The sequence below is a fragment of the Culex quinquefasciatus genome, chromosome 3, assembly GCF_015732765.1.
Source record: "Culex quinquefasciatus strain JHB chromosome 3, VPISU_Cqui_1.0_pri_paternal, whole genome shotgun sequence".
Classification (NCBI taxonomy): domain Eukaryota; kingdom Metazoa; phylum Arthropoda; class Insecta; order Diptera; family Culicidae; genus Culex; species Culex quinquefasciatus.
Genome location: NC_051863.1, coordinates 109877499 through 109903480, shown reverse-complemented (window position 1 = coordinate 109903480; position 25982 = coordinate 109877499). Strand labels below are relative to the sequence as shown.

Sequence of the window (25982 nt, the reverse complement as noted above, 5' to 3'; positions counted from 1 at the left end):
ACAAAGTTGTAGAACAGACAAAAAAAGTTTTGAAAAAGTAACTTTTTGCGTTTCTCTTTGTTTCGTCGTCCGTGTCTGTCGCGGGTGACCATGAACGGCCATGATCGACGACGACCAACTTTTTCAAAACTTTTTTTTTGTAAAATCGCGACAACTCGTGATGTTTCAAGCAAACCCCTTATGTCTATATATCAAAATTTTTGTCATTGTCTGCTCTACAACTTGAGATGTTCACAATTTTTTTACAGTCGAGTTACGGAAAATGGGAGAATTTTTAAAAATTTTAGTGTTTTTTCGATGAAAAATACGTTTTTTCGGAATTCTGAGTACGCCATCAAATCGGGCGTCTAATTTTACATAAAAGTCCCTTTAACACCAAATTTCTATCTCATCACCGTTTCAGGCTGCAAATTATTAAAAAACAACTCTTTTTTCGCATGTTCAAAAATGGAAGGGGTCGTATCGCCCCTCCGTCACGAGATATCAAAAAACGGACCTCGGATTCGTGATCAGGGACAAAAGTTACCCCTTAGGACAAAGTTTCACGCAAATCGAAGAGGGGTCGGGGCAACTGCTGTGTGAGTTGGCGGAGAATTACCCATTTATCATACAGGCATTAGAGTGTAACAAAATTGACTTTTTGACGGGCATTCAGGAGTTTGTTCCGGTGGTCATACTGAGCCCAAATCCCAAATATGAGCTTGATTGGATGTAACAGAAGCTGGCGCTTTGCATTTGAATTTTAAAATGATTCAACACTTTAAAAAAGTTTTTTTCGAAAATGTCATTTTTGAGGCATTTTGGCCACTGAAGCGTTTATTTTCAACATCACTGGCGTGTAGGTCAGATCCTTGCGCATCTTTTGGTATATATAAAACATTGAAGTTTGGAGCACCCTGGAGCTCGATACAGACCTTCAAAGTTAGGCACTTTTTCAAAAAATCAGCCCCGGCAAAAAATATATGCGGCGTTTGGATGCCATCACAATTTAAATTCAAACATCTACACCGCTTAGTTATAAACTATTTATTAGGATAAAGAATAATAATTGCATGTATATATAGTGCGTTTCTGAGTCATTGCCAGAAAATTGCTATTTTGTTTGTTGTTGTACATTTTAAAATAGATTCTTGTTTTTTTTCCTTTTGCTATGGTAACTGTTTGCCATTATTCAGAATAATTTTCCTTCCATTCGTTTAGTCTATGTATATTTTGCTTATCTGTTTGTTTTTTTTTCCTTTTCTTGTATAGCATCAGCGATATAAAGAGAATGTTGTACTTTCGTGTGTTTTTTAATATAATTCAGCATTATACGTTGTAGTGTATATTTGATCTAAATTGTTTTTTTTTTGTTTATATCAGTGTTTAATGTTACTATGCACTTCTTTTTTCGACGAACACATTTGGCGTTTCAATAGTTGAAGCCGTTCTTACGCTACAAAAATAAAAAAATCAAAAATAAAACCGTTCATTTCTCTAGCAGAAGCGCAAATACGTGAGTCATAGTTTGTTCTTCTTGTTTTGTTTTGTTTTAATCCAAGCAGGAACTTGTATTTAGGTCAAACCAAAATTTTGTTGTCCGCTTTAGTTCAGGAGTTAGTAGTATTAATCTATGGATATTTATGTCTTTCCATGATTTCTTTGGGTGTTTTTTTTCTCCTTTCGGTGAGGATTCCGGATAGTTTTACCATTGTTTGCCTGTCTGATGAAGTGAATCGCAAAGTATCGACTTTCGGATAACTTATATCTACGTTCGTGTTTTTTTTTTTCTTTTTATGGGTTTTAGTATTGCTTTTGACACTTTTCTCAAATTTTAATCCGATGTTTAATCTTTAAGCCAAAGCAATTTCCGATAGTTTTCACTTTTGACGAATGTAAATTTGACGCTAGAAAATTTCGATATTTTCCGTTATCTTTGTATCATCCGTTTCCATCCTCAGTCGAACTTTTCAGTCTTACTGGTTTCAATCAGTCAGCTTAAAACTATTTTTTTCGTTTTGCATCCGTTTTGGTTAACTTTTGTATTTGCTTTTAATTTTTGTTCTATACCGTATCGTTTTTGTCTTCTCCGGAGCTCTTGTCGCGAGCGGAGACAAGAAAACGAGTTTACTAATTTCTAAATTGCATTCAAGTTGCATGTTTGAACTACTTTTGTTCAAATTTGTAAATCGACTCGAAAAAGTAATTTCAATACTTATTTGAAAATGAACCAAAAATATAATGCACACACGAAACCTTTTTTGTTTGTTTTTATTTTCTTTCAGCAAACTCGTTTCAATGAAATTATTTGATGTTAATTTGGAATTTTCGTAAAGTACATCGAAGCACGAGAACACATATAGTTAGATTAAGCATGCTGAATGGTGGTTATCGAAGCTACGCGCTAATCATAATTTATGCTAATTATTTTTGTATTATTTTTAAAATAATAATGAGGAAAGTACAAATCGCAGATCGTCTGGCTTTCCCAGATTTGTAAAGTTTAGTTTTTTTTTTTGCTTTAATTTGATTAAATAGGATCATACATTTCGGAAACGCAACATTACTTCAAGCTAGCCTTTCTTTCCATCTGTTCTTCAAACCGCTGCACGTTAGAATCGTCATTCCACTTTTCTTTGATATACTATCGAGCTATTTTTAAAAATATCTTCTTTGTCTTTGAGATTTTATGGCAACATTTGCATGTTTGATTTCTTCCTTGTTGTTTTAATTTTTTATAGCGAATTGGATTCATCTTCATATACTCTTCTTGCGCAGCCCTGAAATCGATTAAGAATCGAATCACCTCTCTCTTTCTCTCCCTTTCTTCCATTGTACTGGCACTAGCTTTATGCCTCCGTTTCACGAGTTTAGTTTTGTGTATTTTTTTTTCGTTTGTTTAAACTGTCTGCTCCACTTTGTTTCGCTTACAAAATCACAAGTACAGTGGCTGTTTATGAAACGCCAAAATTTACTGTTTTTCACTTTTTTGTTTGTTTCAAGCTTGTACCGACTACATCTTTTATTATCCTTTCCAATTGCATTTTTTTTTGTTTCTTTGTTTGTTTTAGAAATCTCAAAAAAAATTGAGTGATGCTTTAGTTTATATTTTTATTTTTCCGGGAAAACTTTTAGAAGTATCTTCTTTGCAACTGGTTTCGTTCTTGGTGGTATAGTGTTTAAGTCGATGGATCAGACTGTTAGTCTGTGAGTTGAAAGTTCGATTTAAGTCATTTTCAATGCTCCTAAAGGTATTAGTTTGTATTATCAATATTGTTAGATTTTGACTGGGACGTGCGCTTAGAAGCACAGACAATTTTCTCACAATGTTTTACTAAGTAAAAATCTGTTTGGGTGCTCCTTAAAAACTAAAATAAATCACCAAACTGCTTGGCATAATACTCAAAAGTGACAATTTAGTTCACTAAAACATACATCTATTGTGAACATCGTTTTTTTCTGCATGAACATGAATGTTAATACATTTACATAAAATTATCTTTAAATGCCTGCATCGTGCAAACTAATAATTTTCTTGGAAAATATCGACTACTGTAAAAATAACATTAAATTATCATTGCCTCTATTGCAATAGACTATTCTCGTCACGCTACTACTATTAAATAATGACAGTTGAAACAGAAACAAAATGGGTGGAAAACCAAATGAAAATGAAAAAATACTTTTTTCTACACAATTACAATTGCATGCTACAACAAAAAGTGTTCGACGTGAATTGGCTACTTCTCCCTTTCTTCAGTCTTTTTGTGCTAAGTCTTGTTTGCAAAAAGCATCTCAACTTTCAGTTGCTCATTAGAATTGCTTCTCCGTGCTATCGCAGCACCGTAAATGTTGCACAGTAAATGTCTCCGTCTCTCTTTCATATCTTTTTTTTTCTTGTTTTCCTTCGTCACAACGAGTTTAAATCTAGCTTGTACTACCTTTGCTTTCCACCATGTTTTGCTTGTTCTTGTACTATTGAGAATTTTCTCTATTATAAACTTTTTCTTTTTCTAGCGATAATAAAAAAATCTATATAAAATGTATGTGTGTGAGTGTAAGTGGAGGCTCGCTCAATCGTATCACTACACGTGTGTAAAAAAACGTTCAACACAAAGCCTAAAAGTTTCGCTTTTTTTCTGTTAGAGGTAGCAATGTCGATCCTTCGTGTAAATTTGTCTAATAGAGTACAGAAATAAAACAGCTCAAAGATAAAACAATTTCGTTCGAAAACGAACAGCGCACAAAAAGTGAGTTAAGAGACTGCGAAGCCAAAAAAAGAATTGTCGAGGCGTCCCTTAGTAAATCTGGATGAACGTTTTCTGCGGACTGCACTGGTCACGGGCGTCCGGTGAGGTCTCGACCATCACCACGAGTCGACCGTCGGGCAGTAGGGACACATCGCTGGGGCGATCCTTCTCGTCCATTCCGACAGTGAGCATGTTGTTGGACGAGGGACGAATCTCAACCTGAAATGGAGGAAGGAAACTTTAAATTGACGGGGCGAGACTCTTGGAAAGGGAAGGAACCTACCGCCCACAGGAACTCCAACTGTGGCGAAAATATAAGCACTCTTTGATTCTTGGAATCGGCTACGATGACGCGCCCATCATCGTCGCACGCAATTCCGGACGGACGGCTGAACTCATGCACGGCCGAGCCTTCGTGACCTTTGGCGGCGAGAACCTGAGGGGGAAGAAAAGGGGTCAATAGATGTTCTAGCCGAGAACTGAAATTAAGTTCTACCTTTGTCAGCGTTGAATCGATCAGCAGCAGACGGTGGTTCTCAAAGTCCGAGATGATGACATCGCCCTGAGGCGTGAAGCAAGCACCCCGTGGAGTGGTCAGTCCCTTCAGGTAACGGCTGTGGTTGACGCCGTCGAAGCTGAAGCGCGATATGAACTGACCCTCCGAGTTGAACAGCTGAATGCGGTGGTTTCTCGAGTCTGTGACGAGTATTTCTCCCTTAACGTTAACTGCCACATCCCAAGGGTACTGGAACTGGCCACAGTCCTTGCCGTAGCTGCCAAATTTGAGCAGAAAGATGCCGTTGGGCGAAAAGACCTGCACGCGGTGGTTATCTTTGTCAACGACTATGATGCGATTCTGGGCATCGGTGCAGATGCCGGCCGGTAGGTCAAACTGGCCGTTGGCTGTCCCTTTGGAACCGAACTTGAGCTTGAAAGACCCGTCCGGATAGAATACCTGCACGCGGTTATTGCGACGATCGGCCACCAGCACGTGGCCTTCCTTGTCGACGGCGATACCCCACGGACGGGACACCTGGCCATCCTCGTGGCCATCGAAGCCGAAGGTCGTACTAGGGCCAACAGCTGGTTTGGCCGAGACGTGCGTGGGACAGCCGGGGATGCATTGGCCCAGCACTGGCATTCCCGGAATGGGGCCGATTCCTATCGAGGTCGGCGATGACCCGAGTACGTTTTTTGAAGGCGGGATCTGATCCCAGGACGAGGACGACGTCGAGTTGAGACGCTGGGCTGGAGTTGTACTACGTACAATAGGACGACGGGTGAGAATGTTTCCACTTGGTGGCTGAATGCAAACGTTGTTGCTGCTGGACATCGAGTTGCTGCGCTGGTTTACCAGTAGTACGTCCCCTTGCATGCGAATGTCCTGCAGCAGCTCAAAGTTCGGCGCTACAAACGTGATGAACTCTTCCTTTGGTTGTAAATTTTTGTACATAGCGGCAAATTGCTCCATCTGGCTCTCGCCAGAAGTCAGGGTTTTGGCAATGTCCATGCTGTTCATCGTGCCAACGGAATCCAACGCTTTGGAGAGCATATCCGAAGTTTGCGAAAGACCTGCCAAAGCTGCCCGCAATCCCGCCATCTGATCCGAAAGTGAGGTCAACTTTTGCTGGCGAAACTTGTCAACACGTTCCAGCAGAGTCCGTTCGCGATCTTCAGCCGCCAGAATAAAGTGACGCATAGCTTTGCGGATCCTTGCCGAAGCTTCCATGGCATCACGCTCAACGGCCTGCGAGTACGTAACGGCACGATCGATGCTAGCCTTAATATATTTGGTACCCAACTTGCCACTCTCAATAATCGACAGAATCTTCTCCGAAGCTCCCTGAGACACGTTCGACACCGGAATACAAGAGTGGTCCTTGTGATCCCACAGCGTACACTCCTGGCAGACAATCTTCTTGCACGACTCGCACAAATAACGCAGAACTTCGCCGTGGACATCACAGTGCGGTTCGGCTGCCATCGGAATGCTCATAGCACCCGTGGCCGACCCGATCGGCGAGATCGTATGGATAGAGATCACACAATGTTCCTTCGTAAAAGTGTTTTTATTGTGGATATGGGCACAGTCTTCGCACAGAACATCGTTACAGTCCAGACAACGGCTGATCGCGTGCGTATCGCACCGGCCGCAGACCGCTCCCAACGAGGACGGACAGTGCGAGCTACCATTCGAAGAGTTCGTCTGCGGAGACGTGCTCGGCGTCATGTGGGTCCCTATTGCACCGAGGATATCATTGTTGGCGGAACTCCCGTTCGAAGTCCCGATCGCACCCAGCACGTTCGAGAACAGCACGTCGTCCGTGATGCTGATGCTGTCCCGATCCAGCGACGTATTGTTGCTGAATCCGTTCACATTGTGGACACTGAAGGCAGAACAAAATGGAGATTAGATTTCACAATTGGCAGACGTTCAAATTCAAAATTACCTTTGCGGCACCGTAACGGGACCCGAGCTAACCTTGCCCGGTGCGTCCCAGCGGGGCAGTGCGTTGAAGAGATTCGAGAAGAAAATGTGATCATTCGAGTTGAAGTCCACGTTTCCGTCGTTGTTGGGCTGGGCCGAGCTGCCGGGCGGCGGGGTTATTTGCATTGATGAAGCACCATTGGATAAAAGTGCCATAGCGCGGTTCTGGAAGCGAGAGAAAAAGACATGGATTAGCTAATTTGCACTACTCTTTCAGACTCAATTGTTCAAAGTCTGCGCAAAAAAATCACTTAGGATATAATCGAATTAAAAATCACTGTCTTATTTTGGGTTTTTGAGCTCAAAAAAATAAAACCATCCACTTTCACGACCCCCAGGTCTTTTGTGGTCTCTACTGCAAGTTTCTGCTCGAACCTAGATCTTGAGAATCTGCAAAGATGACGGCCACCATATTGGTGGTGGAATATTGAGAATATTCTCTTGATAGTGTAATAATAAACTTCTTGAATTGAACTAATTTGAGTGCGCTGAAATTCAATTTGATTTAATTATCCCAATTTTAATTAAAAATCATTCATATAATTGAGCTTTGGAAAATCGAAACAACCAAACAACCAACTGCGCAAGCTCAACTCGAGGGGAAGCATCTCCCATTCAAGCCTTTGGACTGCTAGGTTCGAGCAGAAACTAGAGACCACAAAAGACCTGGGGGTCGTTAATATGGATGGATTGATTGATTAATTGATTGTGTTTCTGGGGACCTTTAAGTTCATGCTTCCTCTCGGGTTGAGCCTGCGCAGAAAATTTTGTTGATCGGTGTAATCGATCTGGACTGTAAATCGGTTGACTATTCCAAAGTATTTGAGACCCACAAAATTTAAATCTGCAACTTTTCTCCAAATTGTTTCATAGTGTTATTCTATAACTTCCAACAATGACTTGTATCTGAGCGATTCCTACAATCTGCCAGATGCATCGCGCACCCTATACAAAACGGCACCCAAGTCCGGTGCGATGGATCAATAAACCGAAAAAATTTACTACATCCGCTGCATGCAAGAACAAAGCAAGAAAAATGACACGATGCTGCGTCGAGTTAGACTTTCATATACCAGCATCAGAAAAGGCAGCAGGGTGGTGCAAGATGTGTGTGCTGCACCACCACGTACAACATGGCGAAAAACGCGCGGAGAGGAAGATCTGGAAAAAATGTAATTCATTCCATACACTCTTCACGTCCCCGGGCCTGGTGGTGGCATGGATTCATCAAATGCACCCCATCATCATCGTCGTCTTCTTGGTCCCCGTCCCCGGCCACCATCATCATCAAACATCCTCTTCCTGTTCATTAATTGTTGTTGGGAGCTGCAACGGCAGCCTGTGTACGCTTCGCAGCTTGAACTCCCACTTTTGTCTAGTGCATTTTAGAAGAGTTCTTCTTCTTGACCTTCAAATTTAGACTTTAGGCCTTTCATGGTGGATCCAAACGAAAAAAAAAAATCTCTTTGATCAACAAATGACAACCAATGGTTGATGTCTACCCAACACCTGGTTCTTCGAGTTGTTTGGGGAAAACCATGCATTTCTATCGGGCACCTAATGTTGGCTCATCAGCACTTTGCCAAGATCAACACACACAGTCAATCCTCGATTCCTCATTTTCGATTAGGTTTATTTTTGAACAACCTTTGTTCAACGATAATGTCTAAACTGATCTTGTTAAGTTACTCATTGTACAAGACCTGGTTTTCCAAAATCTAATTTTTCTGTCACTTTTTTTCTTATTCTTCACAATTTTGGCTATAAAACTAAATCATTAGCATTTAAGTTGGTGGAAATTGCGTTAAAGCATAGCCCAGGGTTGTTAATTGAAACCATGGTCAAAGTTGACCTATGAAACAATAAATTAGCAAAGCAAAGTATTAAGATACAGTAAATCCTTAACCAAGAATATTCTTAAAACAAAGTTTGTGGAAATATTGTTTCGATGGAGTGCACATTATCACTGTCAGGAGTATCCACCGGATGCATTCCCAATACACATCTCACTTTCAGAAATACGAAACCATTTCACGGCCTCACGTTACAATTCCTGCATCCAACCCGTGAAACATCAAATGCTGGCAGAGCCTCAAGGACCGTTCGTTTCTCGTTTCGGATCCCTTCTGCTGCGGGTCGCATATATCCTTTAGTGTACATTTTTCTTCGTCTCGTTTTCCTCCTCCGGACTTCTTCGACAATTTTCGGGACAAACATAGACTCAGGAGCTGTGGAGGGCTGCTGGCAACATGCGTCGCCAAGGCGCAAAACTTCATGCAGGCTCCGGTCTGCCCTCTCCCAGGCCCACCAGGGGCAGGGGAGAAGAAAAAACCCTTCGAAAGGAACGGAACGTAATATATTGTCGCTCTTTATCGGAATCGGTCCAGCCCATTAGAGCGTACAAACTCCGGGGTTCTACATTCCACTCGTTCGCTAGCTCCCTTGCCCCGTCCTTTTTTGGTATCCAGCTAATGCGTAGCCAATTCTTGCTGCATCCTTCGGACGGTTCTACACGTTTTACTTCTCGTAGTGTGAACTGTGTGTTTGTGTTGGGTATTCCAATTAAAATGAATTTCCAGCAAACTTTGTGTATCTTTAGTTAACAGTTAGGCCGTTGCAAATATATTAAGAGCAATTCCAGCTCAAATCAGGAATTTTTCTGATACTTTTGTACCCGACCCTCTCCGATTTCAATGAAACTTTGTAGACATGTTATCCTAGGCCTATATAAGCCATTTTTGTGCATATGGAGCCAATAGTACTCGAGAATAACATTTGAGAAGGGCGTAAGGTATTTAAATATTTTTGTATTCTGTAATTTAAAAATTCTTGTATCTCGAAGTCATTGCGTCGTATCAAAAAGTGGTCAAAGACAAACTTGTAGGAAATTGGACGGGCTTTCTGAAAAAAATACACTGAAACAAAAATACACGCCACATCTATGAGATTTTTTTGATTTTTAAGTCTAAAACTTAAATTTGAATGTGATGTCACGGTTTTTTTTTCGTTCAATATTTTTGAGGAAATTGCCTAAAATGTTACTAAAAGACTGACGAAAAATGCAGGATGTTATGTCTCTCCTAAAAAAGTACAAAAATCATTTACTAAAACTGTTTTTTTGAAAACTGGTCTAAACGTCAAAATTTGTAAAAACCAGTAGTGGGAATCGATTCTCCAGACAATTTTACATAAAATTCTCCGTATTGACCATTGTCCTATGTCCAATACTTGGGAAGATACAGCGGTTTTAAAAATAAAAATGTTGAAAAAACGGGATTTTTGGTGGTTTTTGACAATTTCTATATGACAGACTTGGTTTTTCAGTCTCGTAAATATTTTTAACGGAAAGCTCGTCCAATTTCCCATAAGTTTGCCTTTGACAGCATTTCAATTGGATGTAAGGGCTTACAGATATAAGCTTAATTACATTGCTTATAACTGAAAATAGAATATTTTTTTCAGTGTGGTAGAAACCAGGATAGTAAATTTGATTACGTAAATATAAAAACGATATAAATCAAAAAGCTGTCAAAGGAAAACTTATGGGAAATTGGACGAGCTTTCCGGAAAAAATATTTACGAGACTGAAAAACCAAGTCTGTCATATAGAAAATGCCAAAAACCACCAAAAATCCCGTTTTTTCAACATTATTATTTTTTGTAAAACCGCTGTATCTTCCCAAGGATTGGACATAGGACAATGGTCAATATGGAGACTTTTATGTAAAATTATCTGGAGAATCGATTCCCACTACCGGTTTTTACAAATTTTGACGTTTAGACCACTTTTCAATAAAACAGTTTTAGTAAATGATTTTTGTATTTTTTTAGGAGAGACCTACCGTCCTGCATTTTTCGTCAGTCTTTTGGTAACATCTTAGGGTATTTTCTTAAAAAATTTGAGCGAAAAAAATTGTGACATCACATTCAAATTTAACTTTTAAACTTATAAATTGAAAAATGACATAAAAGTGGCGTGTATTTTTGTTTCAGTGTATTTCTATCAGAAAGCCCGTCCGATTTCCTACAAGTTTGTCTTTGACCACTTTTTGATACGATGCAACGGCTTCGAGATACAGTAATTTTTAAATTGCAAAATACTAAAATATTTAAATACCTTACGCCCTTCTCAAATGTTATTCTCGAGTACTTGGCTCCATATACACAAAAATGACTTATATAGGCTCAGAATAACATGTCTACAGAGTTTCATTGAAATCGGAGAGGGTCGGGTACAAAAGTACCAGAAAAAATCCTGATTTGAGCTGGAATTGCTCTTAAATGCCTTTTTCTGCATTGATAATCATATTTAACATGTTTAGACTCGTTCAAAAATATTTTGAACTTCTATGAAATTACAATGTACAGCACCGCAAAAACTTTTTTTTCTCGCAAAAATAAAATTTTCGTCAGTATTAAGAAATTTTGGAAATCAATGATTGCAAAACAACTGGACAGGTGTATGATGCATTTTAAAACACTTTTTTCATTCAAATGTTGACACCGTGGCCTACAGCCCGGTAGCATGTTGACAGCTCCCATACAAACTGAGCGTACCTCTTTTTGTGGGCCCAGTGGGCCTAAGATGGCGGCCTTTGATATCATCTAGCCAAACATTTGTAAATGGCGAATAGTTTAAATTAATATAGTTTTTGGCTACTTTCGGTTTAAAACGACAAAATAAGCATTCTGGAATCATTTTCTTGAAAAACTTGTTTAAAGATACGCCACGTTAAAATATTAGTCTCGAACAGTTGGAGGGAGCGTGCCGCGAAAGCCGTCACGGAAAATAAGTTTCCCATGCAAATTTTGAATTGCGTTTTTAATGGGCGGACTCCGACGAGGTCCACATGCCATCTGTCGGTGGATACGCGCAATTCACGAAAACTGTCATGTTAGGGGACGGCTGGTGGCCTATAATTTCAATTTTTAGTTTGTTTTTTTATTTTTTGCCCCCCTCGACTTTGATCACAGTCGAGGGACATAAACTGCAAAAAATATGTGCAACGGCCTTACTTTTAAATAAATAAATCAGAAAAAAAATTTGAATCGAAATTACGGAAATAGGTACTAGCATGGAAAAACAACCAAGCTGCAATTCCAAACGATAAATTTTCTAAAAATGGCAATAGCTGATTGGATGCCATATTTTTCCAGGGCAGATGAGAACAACAAAACGGAGGACGTTTCAATAACAAGTCATGTAAAAATATCTGATTTCGTTATCTGAAAATCATGACCATCGGTAATGAAAAGAAAAAATAATAACATCCCTAAAACTCATTCTATTAATTGTTATTTATCAGGTCACATTAAATAATGTCAAAGATTAAGACAACAACAACTCAAGTTATTGCACATGGAAAACCATTCTATCATTGATCACGTTATTCATATGAAATTTTAATTTAAAAAAAGATCAGCAGTCATATCCCAATTTGTTGTTATATTTTATTACTTTAACTATGAGAAAAATTTAGACCAATTTTCCTTTAACCATTTTGTTATTATATTTATTTTGCTAAATATGGCTAGAACTATGAGCAAATGTTGACCAATTTTGTCAAGCTGAATATTTTGCCATTATTTTATACAACAACATTTATAAAAAATAAAAATTTGAAAGTAGATTTTTAAAATGATTGATATAATCCCAAGGAAATCAAAAAAGGGTTCGAAAAATTGATAAATTGTCCAAAACGAAATATTTCTGCTATTATTTTTTTTGTATTGCTTAAACTTTAGGTACTTTTAAACATTTTTGCCAAGATCGATATTTTGTTTATTTGCTTAGGTACTTGGATAGTTTGCCTGGCTTCTGTAAAATTTTACCTTTTTGCAAATTTTGAACGAAAATTGTAAGCCGTCTGCCGATTCTTACTGCCAATTATGGCTTCGAAAATATGTAATATTTAATTGCAAATATTAAAATTTAATAATAAGCTAACAATCATCAAACAAAATCAACATCAGTTTTTTAGTTTTGCATGCATGCGTGTTATGCATAAAAATGTGTTTTAACATAAATCCGGATCTCACTTGAATGTATATTAACTATGTCCGGATCCATCATCCGACCCATCGTTGGTTAGGTAATCGACAGACGACAGACCTTTCCAACAAGTCTAAAACATTGAGTATACGGCAACCCAGTCTCGAGTTATGACTACTTAAGTGATATTTATGTACTTATTTAAAAAAAATATATTTACTGAAAAAGCCTTAAATTTTACGATAAAAGGTCTTAAAACCAACGTACCATACAGGCCTTTATAATTCTCACAAATTTCAACAGAAAATTGCAATGATCTATTAGATCAAACTTTGCTAATATTTTGCAGCAAAAGTGCACAAACATCCATTTCAATGCACACAAACGAAAGCACCGAGGCACGAAATCGGCGAAACACATACACACATTATGCGCTGAACATACACATGCAAGGAGTAAAAGAAAAAAAGACAATACCAACAACAGATAGGAAGAGGAACCAAAATAATGCAGAGACTGCCTCAACATTTTTATTTATGTTTTCATCTGTTCTTCTCCGATCAGCTTCTTCCACCCTCATTTTCGTATGCTGCCGATGCTCCCTCAACGGAACTGATCGTTTTCCCCTGTTGTATTGGTGGACTGACGTTTTTCGTACAAACACTAACAAAGCGATGATCTTTTGCGGGGACGTGGAAAATGTGCATTGGTGAAAAAGAGCATGTATTTTTTTACCAGCCATCGCGTGACGATACCTATCGTGATCGTGATATTTTTTTTCACCACCAAACTATGCTGCAAGTGTTGACTGATATTTACTTTGAACACATCAGCAAACGAAAAGTAAATTTCACACACAACCTGGAAGAATATGGTGTGAGAAAAAAAAAAGAGCACTGAATGTTTGTGCTTAATTTTATCATTTTGCAGCAACTTTCACCCACCAACAATTTCACTTTCTACCGCGATGGCATTCGATGAACGAAAAAGTATTTTGGTGGTCTGGCATTACCTTGAATAAATTGAGACCAATTTAAGCATTTTGTGTGTTTTACAAAAAAAAATGGTTCAATGATACACACCTTTACAATAGAAACCGACATATTTTTCCCTAATAACAGTTTTTTTAATATATTTTAACCTTTCTACTGTATTGTGGTCCTTTTCGGCCATTTTTTTAAATAAAATTCACTGTTAGTTTGGCTATATTAAATTTATAGCATAATGATTATTTTGAATAAAAAATGAAACTTTGACGACCCCTATGGTCACAGGGAACCTGCTACTGTTAAAAATAGTTCTTGGGAACCCCTGTTGTAGAGCATTAAATTTACCGTTAACATAATTTTTTGACGATATGTGGACATTCTTTTTCGAAAATTCCTTTGCAAAGTTTATGCTTAAGGTGAAACAGGGCGTCTCGTTGTTTGACAACTTCTTTTCAACTAAAATCAATTTCTGAACTCGATAGATTTCTTACTAGCAACCTATTTAGCGTCTGCAAAAAATCTCCTGTTCAACTGAAATCAATACCTGAACTCGACATAACTTCGCTCCCTTTTAACCGATTTCAGCAATGTTGGACGCAAATGAAATGCGATACATTTTATTTTCAAGGAAAAATATTTGAGGACCGAAAAATTTAGCCAAGTATTTGAAAATTTCATATGAAAAGTTCAAAGTGTAAATACCCATATTTACGCTTAGAATTTTAGAGCACCCACCGCGGGATTCAAACCAGCAAACTCTGGATTGTGAGTCCAGTGCGCGGTCCGATTGATCCACACATATTTTACTAAAGCAATATTTTATTGGTCACCATCTTGGATTACGTATTTCTGGATCACTCTGAATCATCCTAGTTCTCAAATACGAATTTGATGACCTCAAATTAGTCAAATTTAAGTAGTTAATTTCCATTCACAATAATCTACAAATATTTCTAAATCTAGAATAATTGTTAAGCTCGATCCAAAATGTTGAAAAATGTATAAACTTTTTCAGATAATTAAAAGTTCCATTATCAACAATAACTATTAAAACTTCGTCGCTTAAGCTTGTCACAAGATATCACACCAGCGACAAATTTCCTCCCAATATATGTATTGAGCAGATATGAAACAAAAATTGTCTTATTTTCTTCAAAACCCAGCAGGACCAGAACGTCTCTTTCTTCTGGAATTCAAAACCTCCAACAAAACCAGCATGACAAACTGTGGTGAGTGCCACGAAGGATCCTGCAAAGGAAACGCTCACCAAAAAACGGCCCATTTGTCCATTCTCTCTTGTTTAGTAATTACTGCTACTTTTGGTACGACCATCTGCTGCACTTTAACGATACCCGCTCAGTTGTACAGCTTTTTTTATCATTTTAAGTTGCTCGTACCCTCCATTGCATCGACTGAAATGTTTCGAACGAATGAGTTGAACCAGGCCATTGTTGCAGTAAGAATTTTTTTTTTGTGTATTTTGAGGTTATGAACTGCTTGAAATTGGAGAATTTACAGGACAATAAGCGGATCAATCAAACGTTGATTCCAGAAATCATAATTTGATTTTGCCCAAAAGCGTCAACACTTCTCTAATGACTCCTTTATGGGTCACAATTCTAAACGAATCTTTCCGAGCAGCTACCCCTTACACCACAATTGCTTTGAATTTGCTCAGAAAGCAGTGTGCTCACAAGAAACCCTCTTGTCCTGTTTTCCCTCAATGCTAGGCAGCGAGGTATATCAGCACAAGTTTAGGTACTAGAGCACGGCTCGTAAAAAAATCTAATTATAATCAAAGCGTTGAGCATATATTTCTCTAAATTGTTCAGCTGAGTGATGCCGGCAGGGGTTTTGGGGTCGAGACGGCTGATGACGGCAACTCGTCGTGATATCCTTCCCACCGGGGTAAAAGTTAAGGGAAAACGAGGAAGATTCGCTTCTTAGAGGCTGACAAAGTAGGGGACCCGGAATATCAACCGCGCACCGGTTTTTCGGGCAGGGTGCCGAAAGTTACACGAAGAACACAAAAACCTTGCCACACACCGCCGCCGCTCTGCCTGCTGGCCCTATCGGGGTCAATGAATCCTAAATCTGTCGCTATTTCCAAGAGTTCAAGAACCTTTGGCTGATAAGAAGCGCATGCGTCGCCACACCACCGCCTTCCGCCGGCGAGCCTAAAAAGGCCTAAACAACCCTCCTTCGCCGAAACAGCCCTAGCACCCACCCACCCAAAACGTGAAACACGTGCCGCGCGAGGAAGCAATATTGCCCCAACCCGGCAGCGAAAAAGTGTACTTTTACCCAAAAATTCTGGCCCAGTCCAACGATGGGGGGGAACGGAAGTCAGAAGCTATGCCACAATAGGATGGCAGCGGTATATTTTGATGAAGTTGGGTTTAGGAATTTGCATTTGAAAAAAAAACAATGCAAATGTCAAGCTTGATTGAAAAATCTTCTTTCCTTTCTTTAAATTGTGCTATACTCAATTAAATTTTCAATCCTATTAAATTCACTAAAAATCAACAATAGTTAAACTTTTATAGTTTCTGTAGAAAATTATAAAATCAATTTGCGAACTCGAACAAGAACTATTTTGGACAAATCTGAATAATTTAAAAAAATTACAAAACATTGTTAACAACTGTAATTTTAAAACATTCGCAATTTAAACAAAAATATTAACTAACACCTTGCTTCACCAAGTAAAAAAATATTCAAATCTCTTTTTCAAGTAATTTTACCTAAAATCACTAGATTTCCTCCACATATTTTATTTTTATCTGAAATGCACAAGGTTTTGAAAAAACTGAATAAATCAATTGAAACCGTCAGTGGAGGTGCCTATGAGTCAAAAAACGATACACCCCTTCAAAATTGCTTAGTTACAAAAACAATTTAAATAACTCCGAATATCTTTTAACGTAAAAATATTCTTAGATAGTTTACTAACATTTTCCCAAAATATGGTGGAATTTGATGAACTCTACCTTAAATGCCAATAGTTTGAAAATTGTCACTAAACTGAAACTAAAATGATGCTCAAATACAACGATATGGTAAAAACAAGTCATCCAACAGTTTTTCTTGTTCGAGGGAATCGTACTGACATGCTACAATGTTTGAAGAAGAGATTTTCAAACATTTGGGCACTTTTTGAGCAATTCACGACATTTTTTCAACTATGTCATCTAAAGATGTCCCTTACACAACAGTTTTAACAGAATTTAGTTTCATTGAGAAGAACCTGAGAAATGGTGAAACCCGTGAAAATCAATTTAACCCAATGTCACCCCCACTGACGGAATGAAAATTCATATGGGACATGTATGCGAACCGAAACAGTAAACTTCTCAGAAAAATATTGCAAACCAACATAAAAGTTTATGCATTAAATTGCCTAATTTCTACTTTACAGCACGGAGAGACTGTGCCCAGAAATTTTAACAATTAAAATTGTTGATTTTACTTTCGTAAATTTCACAAAAACGTACTTGTTACGGCCAATTTTCAGTTGAATCAACCAAAATTCAGTAATAATTTAATAACCTGTTTGTTGAAAATGCTAAAGGCAAAAAGCTAACAGATTTCCCGAACTCGAATGAACGTGCTCGACTGTTAGCTTTGGTTTTAGAAAAATCAAGATTTTTTGGTTAAATGTAAATATCAATTGGTTGATTATTTAAAAGATGAACTTGGGTTTGTTTACGTTTGTCATTTGAAGTCAGGATTCGAACAAGAGCGGTCGATTTGTTGAGTTTGTGTTGTTAATTGTGAAGTGAGAGAATGTGAAAGGTGAAAATCACACTATTTGGCTAATGTTGAAGTGCAAATCGAAGTGAACACTGTTGCAACTGTGGAGGTGCAATTGGTGAGTAAGTTTGTTGATGATTTCTTTGCAGGTGATAAACTATGAAGAACAAGACGAGGACATTCGCAATGAGGACCTCTGATGCGAGGGGACTTCATGACAATGTTTTAAGGAAAGGGAAGGGCAGTGAAAGGAAGAGGCGGGCGAACTCTTGCACGACAATACTTGCACGGGCAAATTTAACAAAAGGTTGGTTAATCTAAGTAAGTATGGATTTATTTTTACATAACAATTTATCTGTTGTGATTTTAATTAGAAAACTGAATAATCAAAAACCTTCGTGCTTACGATGGATACAATTTTAATGAACCATTTTTTCAGAATCATCAACCATAAAATATATGGAAATGAGTACACATAATATCAAAATAAAAATGAGATGATGGGAAATGTCTAAAAATAAAATTTATAAAAGATATACAAAAGAAGATAGAAATATTTTAAAAATGCTGTTAATAGAAGACTGCTAAATAAACTGGTAAGTAAAACTCAAAATATTGTTTTCAGGAAACGGAGCATTATTGATATTTCTTCTTTCCTCATTATAATTACATTTATTTACGATCCTTTTTCAGTTTATAGACAAAATTAAGGATTTTGTATCAAATTACTAATAAATTTTATATGTCTATTTGCAGCAAATGGTTCGTTTTGGTGTAAATTCTGTGTGAAAAATAACTAAACCTGAGACCGTTGTAGATGATGATGACTTATCGGATGATTGCACAGTGATGGTAAGTGAATACAACACTTAATTTTATACAACATAATAACATACTTGGTGAAATATCTTCAAGGAATTCACGAGAAATTAAACATCTTTTATAAATATGTTTAACAAAATTTGTAATATGTTTTATTATTATTTTTTTAGATTTATGCAACGTATTTTTTCAAACTTTAATCAAACTTTACATGTTTTATAATAACAGATAATAAAAAGTTTTGTTTTGATGCTTTTTAACAGTAATTTAATAACTTCATGCAAAAAAAAACAAATTAGTACAAAAAGTTAAAATTTTAGGCAGAATAAATGCGAATATAAAAACACCCAGCATTAATTTGTGAGGAATTATTATAAAATTTACTGCAAATTCAATAAAAATATTGCTAACAATAGCTAATTATTGACTACATGCACGAATGTTTTTCTGTATTTAAGTAAGACATTAGTTAAAATTATAGCTAGAAATTCAGCCCGGCCTGTATTGTTAGATAATTAAAGAAAATATATATCGACACTAACATAAATTATGTTTAATTAAGAAATGTTTTGTTATAATTCACTTATAATTTGCAGCATGCAAAAATATTTCAGTTAATAAAACGAAAAAAATTGTTGAAAAATAGTTGAAAAGTATGGCCCAGCCTGTTTTTACAGAATATTCCACAATATTTCAGCTTAAAACAAAAAAATAGTTAATTTTCTGAAAAAAATATTCTAGCAGTCGACTGCTAGAATTTTTTTCGGCCATTTAACCAACGAAAATGGCAATTCCAACTATTTTTTTAGTTAATTTTAGTTACTGGTGGTCAGCAATTTTGGGTTAACAAAATCAACAATCGATTGTTGAAAAAAAGCTGTGTAAAAAATTAACCCATACTTTTAGTTAAATTAACCAAGATTTTCTTAGATTTGCCCTGGTCGGTCTCTCCGTGAGGAAGTCTTTATAGTAACTTGTAGATGAAATTGTATCAATCAAAATAATCATGGTTTTTTTGCTCAAAATATCACGTATTAGACTTGTATGACACGTCGTATCTTTTGACAGGAGCAAGCATTCTTTCTTCGAATTGGTTTTTAGTATTTATTCAGTATATTAAACTACACCCAGAAGTGGGCATCGGCATACAAGACGATAAAGAGCACGGTTCGATAGTCAAATGGTACTGAAAGCAGACGGAGAGGATAAATCCCGAAATTACCGAGAGTACTTTACTCATGGGTTCTTTTCAAAAAAAGTTCATCTATAAAAAAAAGTACCGGTATCGAAACTCCAACCCAAGACCTTTGGCATATTGAACCATCCCTCTGCCGTTTGGGTAAGGCTACCAACTCTTGCTGAGTAAAATTCCATACACTTTACCGATATGACACCATGGTAAAACAAAAACTGTCAAGGAATAATTTATATAAATTTAAAATTAAAAATATAAAACTGTCTCTTTTTACATTTTACAAATCTCACTGTGCTTATGACTTGCACGTTTAAAAATATTCACAAAATAATCCGCGATTTGCTGAATCCAGTGTTGGTATTCTCGCGCTCTCGCGAGAAAAATTCCTCTCTCTCTAGTTCTCACCACGAGTCTCGAGCTGCCGAGAGAAACTCATCGATATACTCTCCACCGCTCGCGAACGGGCTTTCTCGCAAGCCAGAATTGCCTGTTCCCGAGAAGTTGAACGTGTTAGAAACGAACACAGCGATTGAAGTTACACCTCTATACCATCGCCTGGTTCGCATTAATAAGCCTGATAAACAAATTGCTAGCTTGGGACGAAGGGCTAGCACGAGGCGCTCGCGAGCGCGAGCAAGAAGAGAAAAGTAGTACAAGTTCTCTCCCTCGCTCGCGAGCAAGAAATGCTTTCCTTCTTCTCGCTTGAATTCCAACATTGGCTGAATCAAATTTTCATGGTCTTCCACTTTTTTTTGTTAGACTTTTAAAAGTGTACAAAATGTCAAGTTTGCTTTTAAAAATAATATCGTTCTCATCAAAACATTTCGACAGTTTTTTTAAAGGTCCTATGAACATGTGAAATACAAAAGCTTATAGGAACTTTAAAAAAATCTACACAGAAAAAAAAATCATGGTAATATTACATCTGGGAAGGGGTACATCTTTTATGTCAGAAAAAATGTGTAAGTTTACCTCTGGAAATGTGTAATTTTACCACTTTTCAGACACGCGACATGTTTTTGTTGATCTTCTTCTTCGAATCGCCTGGCACTGTTGCCAGGTATGTTTTTATTGCATCAAAAGTTCAGAAAATCTCTGGCAACAATGTCTACGGCACATTCTGAAATGCCGCGCGGCGTGTATTTTTGAGAGAAACGGACAATACCTATGCACAAGCTATAGAAAACCTTTGGATCTTTTATCGGATAAATATGTTTTGTAAGGAATTTGAAAAGAACAGTAATGATAAACAACTGTGAACTGAGGAAAACTCGGAAAACTATCCGAATCATCTCTTTAAAACAAATTGACAGATACATAAAATTGTCTAATAATAAAACGCTTTGGTCAGATCAGAAAAGCAAATCAATTTTAAAAAGTTGTCAAAATTCCGTACAAATCCGTATTATACGAAAAATTCCGTATACAAATTCCGGCCTGTTAAAAATCCGCGGAGAGAGTCGAAAATCCGTACAGTAAGGAAAAATTCCGTACAGTTGGTAGTCTTACTGTATGGGCCACCATGATTCGGTGACTCAGTGGCGTTTCTTTTTGGGAGGAATAAAAATGTGAAAAGCAGGTTTTACCTTCCTTGGTTTAGGGTCTTTCACGTAGCTGTTGATTTTTTAAAAGTTTTTATAAGGAATTTAAGTATAAAAATGTGTTTTTACATATACCCGGAAGTTAGATAAGTGACCAGAAATCTACTCAAACACAACCATGTATGTATACATCGTTGATTAGATAATTAAAAGACCTTTCTAACGAGTAAAAAATATTGAAGATCTGGCAATCTTGTCTCAATTTATGACCACTTAGGTGATACTTAAGTATTTTTTAAGCCGGATCTCACTTAAATGTATGTAAATTATATCCGAATCCATCATCAACCCGATTTTAGTTAGGCAATCAAAAGACATTTCCAACGAGTCAAAAACATATCAAGTTATGACCACTTAAGTGATATCTCTCTTTTTTAGGAGCCGCTCATTTTCTTTTGCTCACTTAAAAGAGCCACTCTTTTGAACGGCTCTTTCGCTCTTTTTCAAAATGTTGATGAAAAGGTTACTTTAAGAATTGTGTGAGTTTGCGAACTCTTTTCTAAATTCTGATTTTATCGATAAAGTCTATAAACACTGAAGTTAAATCAGGCAAGAGAATTATTTTTTTCCATAATCTCTCAGCTATTTAGTAGATATTTGGTAATATTTTACAAGCTATGCAATTTTAAATGCTTAAATTTGTATTCGAATAATACTTTAATGTACGATCAGTTATATAAAGAAAAGCTTTTTCATTTTGCTTAGACAATAATTTACTTTTGGAATTTCAAAGAAAAGTAGGTAACTGAAAACTTGGTGTTTGGCAGCAATGCTATTTTGGGATTAATTTTTATAAGCAATTTTTTTTCAATTTTAAACGTTTTTAAAAGTATGAAGATCTGGAAACACTGACTCAAGTAATGACCACTTATGTCTGTGTATTTTTTTATACCGGATCTAAAAAGATTGTTTTGGTAAAGAGTGAGGAAAAACCACATAGGTGGATTTTTTTAAATAAATTTTCATATAAAAAGAAAAAGCAATGCGCAAAGAGTGGACGCAACTAATCGCTCCCAAATTTCGGGGAGTTGTTTAGGGTCCTAAATGCAACCTAATAAACCTAGTTTGAAAAAATGGATCATTTTGAGCAACACTGAATAAGTCAATGCTAGAATTTCCCTTTTTTTGTTACAGATGTTTTCTATATTTCATGAAGCTCTCGACACAAGAACTGTTTTCTTCATTTTTTGTTTTTAGTCCTATAACCATAACACAACTTGAGATTTAAAAAAGACCTAAACGCAGAGTTGTGTTTTCAAAACTGCAGCAAATATCTCAATTAAATCATACTCCAAGAACACCAACCAACATCGAGTACGCGAAGTTCATTGAATGGAACCTAACTGTCGGTACTTCTTTTTAAATCGATTCGAGGAAAAATTGAAATCACTCGAACCCTCAAGCCCGCGATGGTTGCAATGGCAAATGGGTTCGCGCGCTCATCAGCAGCATTGCTGGCCTGGCTGCCGATCGTGCCGTCATGCGAATCAACGACTCTCTCAACGTTGTTGCTGCTGCTGCTGCTGCCTCAACTATGCTTCAACTTCAACGACCCCCAACCCAACCCAACATCAACTCAACTCAACTCAACTCAAACGCAAACCCAAAGGCAGTGGAAAAAGGTTTGTTATTGTTTTAATGTTGGATGAAATAAGAAGAAAATATGGTGAAAGAGAAAAAATAGCGTAAATAACAGATGGTGTGTAACATTCTTCCTCTGCGCCTCACACACTCTTCTGCGTTTTGTTCTCTTTCTCGCTCTCTTTTATGCTTTTTGTATGATTACATTTTTCCTCTGAAATCCATCGACTTTTGTTGGGCCTGGCAAGCATATTCTCGACTGAGCAACTCTAAAGCACCAACAACAACATGGACGGCCAGCATACTTGCGCAGCATAAAATGCCCCGGCGCAACACACACTGTGAGTGGGAATGTAAAATATGCTGGATATGTTACAATAAATGCATAAGGGTTGTTGAGTTTAAAATGCAAAAAAAAGTTCAAAATGCAAGGTTTAAAATAATTTAGGCTTACTTTTTGAACAAAACTAAAAAAACAAATCGATCAAAATTCTGTTCATTTCAATTTTATTCCATAACACCCCCAATGTTCTCGCATTACATGACCCTCTCGCTTGAATTCTCTCATTCTCCAGCAAGCTCCGGCGGGCTGAAAACCTCTCCCATCACACTGCTCTTCGTGTGTTATTGTTGTTGTTGTTGTTGTAAACGTTGCGATCTGCGCAGTACGCGCGCCGGCTGTGCAGCAACATAAGTGTTGGTTTGGTGCTGCAGTTTGTACAGAGATCGAGTACAAAAAGTGCATCCAAAGGAAGATAGAGAGAGAGAGGACTATGACCGCCGGAGGAAAACAACGGTACGATGTTGTGAAATAATGATGAAAACAGCAAACAGGTGAGTTGAGCAAAGTTTTTTTTATCATGAAAAAAAAAGCTTTAACATGAATAAAAGATCTTAAATAACAAAAAAGTCTCAAAGTTTGAAGAATTGGCCACCCTGTCCTGTCTCAAGTTATGATCACTTAAGTGATATATAAATACTTGTTTGAACCCGGATGTGAAAACTATGTCCGGATCAATATTCCGACCTATCATTGTATGAGTAATCAAAAGATCTTCCAAACGGGTCCAAAAGTTCGTATACCTGGCAATGCTGTCTCAAGTTATAACCAAATGAGTGATATTTATGTACTTATTTGAATCCGGATCTCACTTATCTGTATGGCTACTTTCTGGATCAATCATCCTACTTTCAAAACCCCTTCCAAACGATTCGTCTCATATCTGGCAACCCTGTCTCAAGTTATGACCGCTTATGTGATATTTATATATTTTTGATGCCGAATCTTACTTATCTGCATGGAAACTTTGTTCGGATCTATCATCCGACATATCGTTTGGTAGGTCAAATCAACAGAACTTTAAAACGAGTCTTATACTTTAAAAATCTGGCAACCCAGTCTCAAATTATGACCACTTTTTGAGATCAGATATGAGGTTAACTTAGTTGAATCCATACAACAGCAAAAAAATAGATTTCTGTGCATTTGGTTTCTTAAGAGCTGGGTAATTCTCTACCAACTCACACGAAATCGGGAAAAGTTGCCCCGACCCCTCTTCGATTTGCGTGAAACTTTGTCCTAATGGGTAACTTTTGTCCCTGATCACGAAACCGAGGTCCGTTTTTTGATATCTCGTGACGGAGGGGCGGTACGACCCCTTCCATTTTTGAACATGCGAAAAAAGAGGTGTTTTTCAATAATTTGCAGCCTGAAACGGGGATGAGATAGAAAATTGGTGTCAAAGGGACTTTTATGTAAAATTAGACGCCCGATTTGATGGCGTACTCAGAATTCCGAAAAACGTATTTTTCATCGAAAAAAACACTAAAAAAGTTTTAAAAATTCTCCCATTTTCCGTTACTCGACTGTAAAAGTTTTTGGAACATGTCATTTTATGGGAAATTTAATGTACTTTTCGAATCTACATTGACCCAGAAGGGTCATTTTTTCATTTAGAACAAATTTTTTCATTTTAAAATTTCGTGTTTTGTCTAACTTTGCAGGGTTATTTTTTAGAGTGTAACAATGTTCAACAAAATTGTAGAGCAGACAATTACAAAAAAAATTGATATATAGACATAAGGGGTTTGCTTATGAACATCATGAGTTATCGCGATTTTACGAAAAAAAAGTTTTGAAAAAGTCATTTTTACGTTTCTCTTTGTTTCGTCGTCCGTGTCTGTCGCGGGTGACCATGAACGGCCATAATCGATGACGACCAACTTTTTCAAAACTTTTTTTTCGTAAAATCGCGATAACTCGTGATGTTTACAAGCAAACCCCTTATGTCTGTATATCAAAATTTTTGTAATTGTCTGCTCTTCAATTTTGTAGAACATTGTTACACTCTAAAAAATAACCCTGCAAAGTTAGAAAAAACACGAAATTTCAAAATGAAAAATTTTGTTCTAAATGAAAAAATGACCCTTCTGGGTCAATGTAGATTCGAAAATTACATTAAATTTCCCATTAAATGACATGTTCCAAATTTTTTTACAGTCGAGTAACGGAAAATGGGACAATTTTTAAAACTTTTTTAGTGTTTTTTTCGATGAAAAATACGTTTTTTCGGAATTCTGAGTACGCCATCAAATCGGGCGTCTAATTTTACATAAAAGTCCCATTGACACCAATTTTGTATCTCATCACCGTTTCAGGCTACAAATTATTGAAAAACACCTCTTTTTTCACATGTTCAAAAATGGAAGGGTTCGTACTGCCCCTCCGTCACGAGATATCAAAAAACGGACCTCGGATTCGTGATCAGGGACAAAAGTTACCCCTTAGGACAAAGTTTCACGCAAATCGAAGAGGGGTCGGGGCAACTGCTGTGTGAGTTGGCGGAGAATTACCCAGCTGTTAATCCAGAACATTTTTTCCGGATTTTTTATGTGATCCATGTTTAGTAGGGAATTGGGAAGGCACTAATCACAAAGGCGAAATATGTTATTTTTCCCCTGATTTCGATTATGGAAAATAGAACATAATCGATTTATTGAAAAGAAATCATTTGAAAGTCGTCGTGACCGTGCTATCTTGTCGCATGTTTATTTTGGGCCAAATTGAATTAAGGATGCCATCTCAAGCAGCCAGGAATGTAGCCAGAATTTTGGTTCGGGTGGGCTGGATGAAGACATTTTCTTCTTCTTCCCTCTCTCCCATATGTCTTCGAAAAATTTCGGCTACAGGCCTGTAAGCAGCAATCAATGTCTCACATTTTAACCTTTACAGATCTCCAAAATTCGATCTAAATCCTGAGATATTCAACAAAACCCCATGCAGAGTTGTCACTCTTCATATGAAAGATGCTTCGATCTGATCGTGGTATTTA

The 25982-nt window shown here is 37.2% G+C and overlaps 1 protein-coding gene across 4 annotated transcripts in view; it reads right to left on the bottom strand.

Moving 5' to 3' along the window:
* Positions 1 to 1341: 1341 nt before the first annotated feature.
* The window catches only part of LOC6033513 (protein wech), a 29412-nt gene continuing 4771 nt past the window's right edge, over positions 1342 to 25982 (bottom strand). For all 4 annotated transcript variants that reach the window (XM_038262369.1, XM_038262370.1, XM_038262371.1 and 1 more), the window contains 4 exons: positions 6680 to 6882; positions 4726 to 6616; positions 4513 to 4665; positions 1342 to 4448 (listed from right to left, as the gene is read on the bottom strand). In XM_038262369.1, coding sequence (XP_038118297.1) covers positions 4278 to 4448; positions 4513 to 4665; positions 4726 to 6616; positions 6680 to 6873 — 2409 coding nt within the window. In that variant the 5' untranslated portion in view covers positions 6874 to 6882 and the 3' untranslated portion in view covers positions 1342 to 4277. The remainder of the gene's footprint in view (positions 4449 to 4512; positions 4666 to 4725; positions 6617 to 6679; positions 6883 to 25982) is intronic.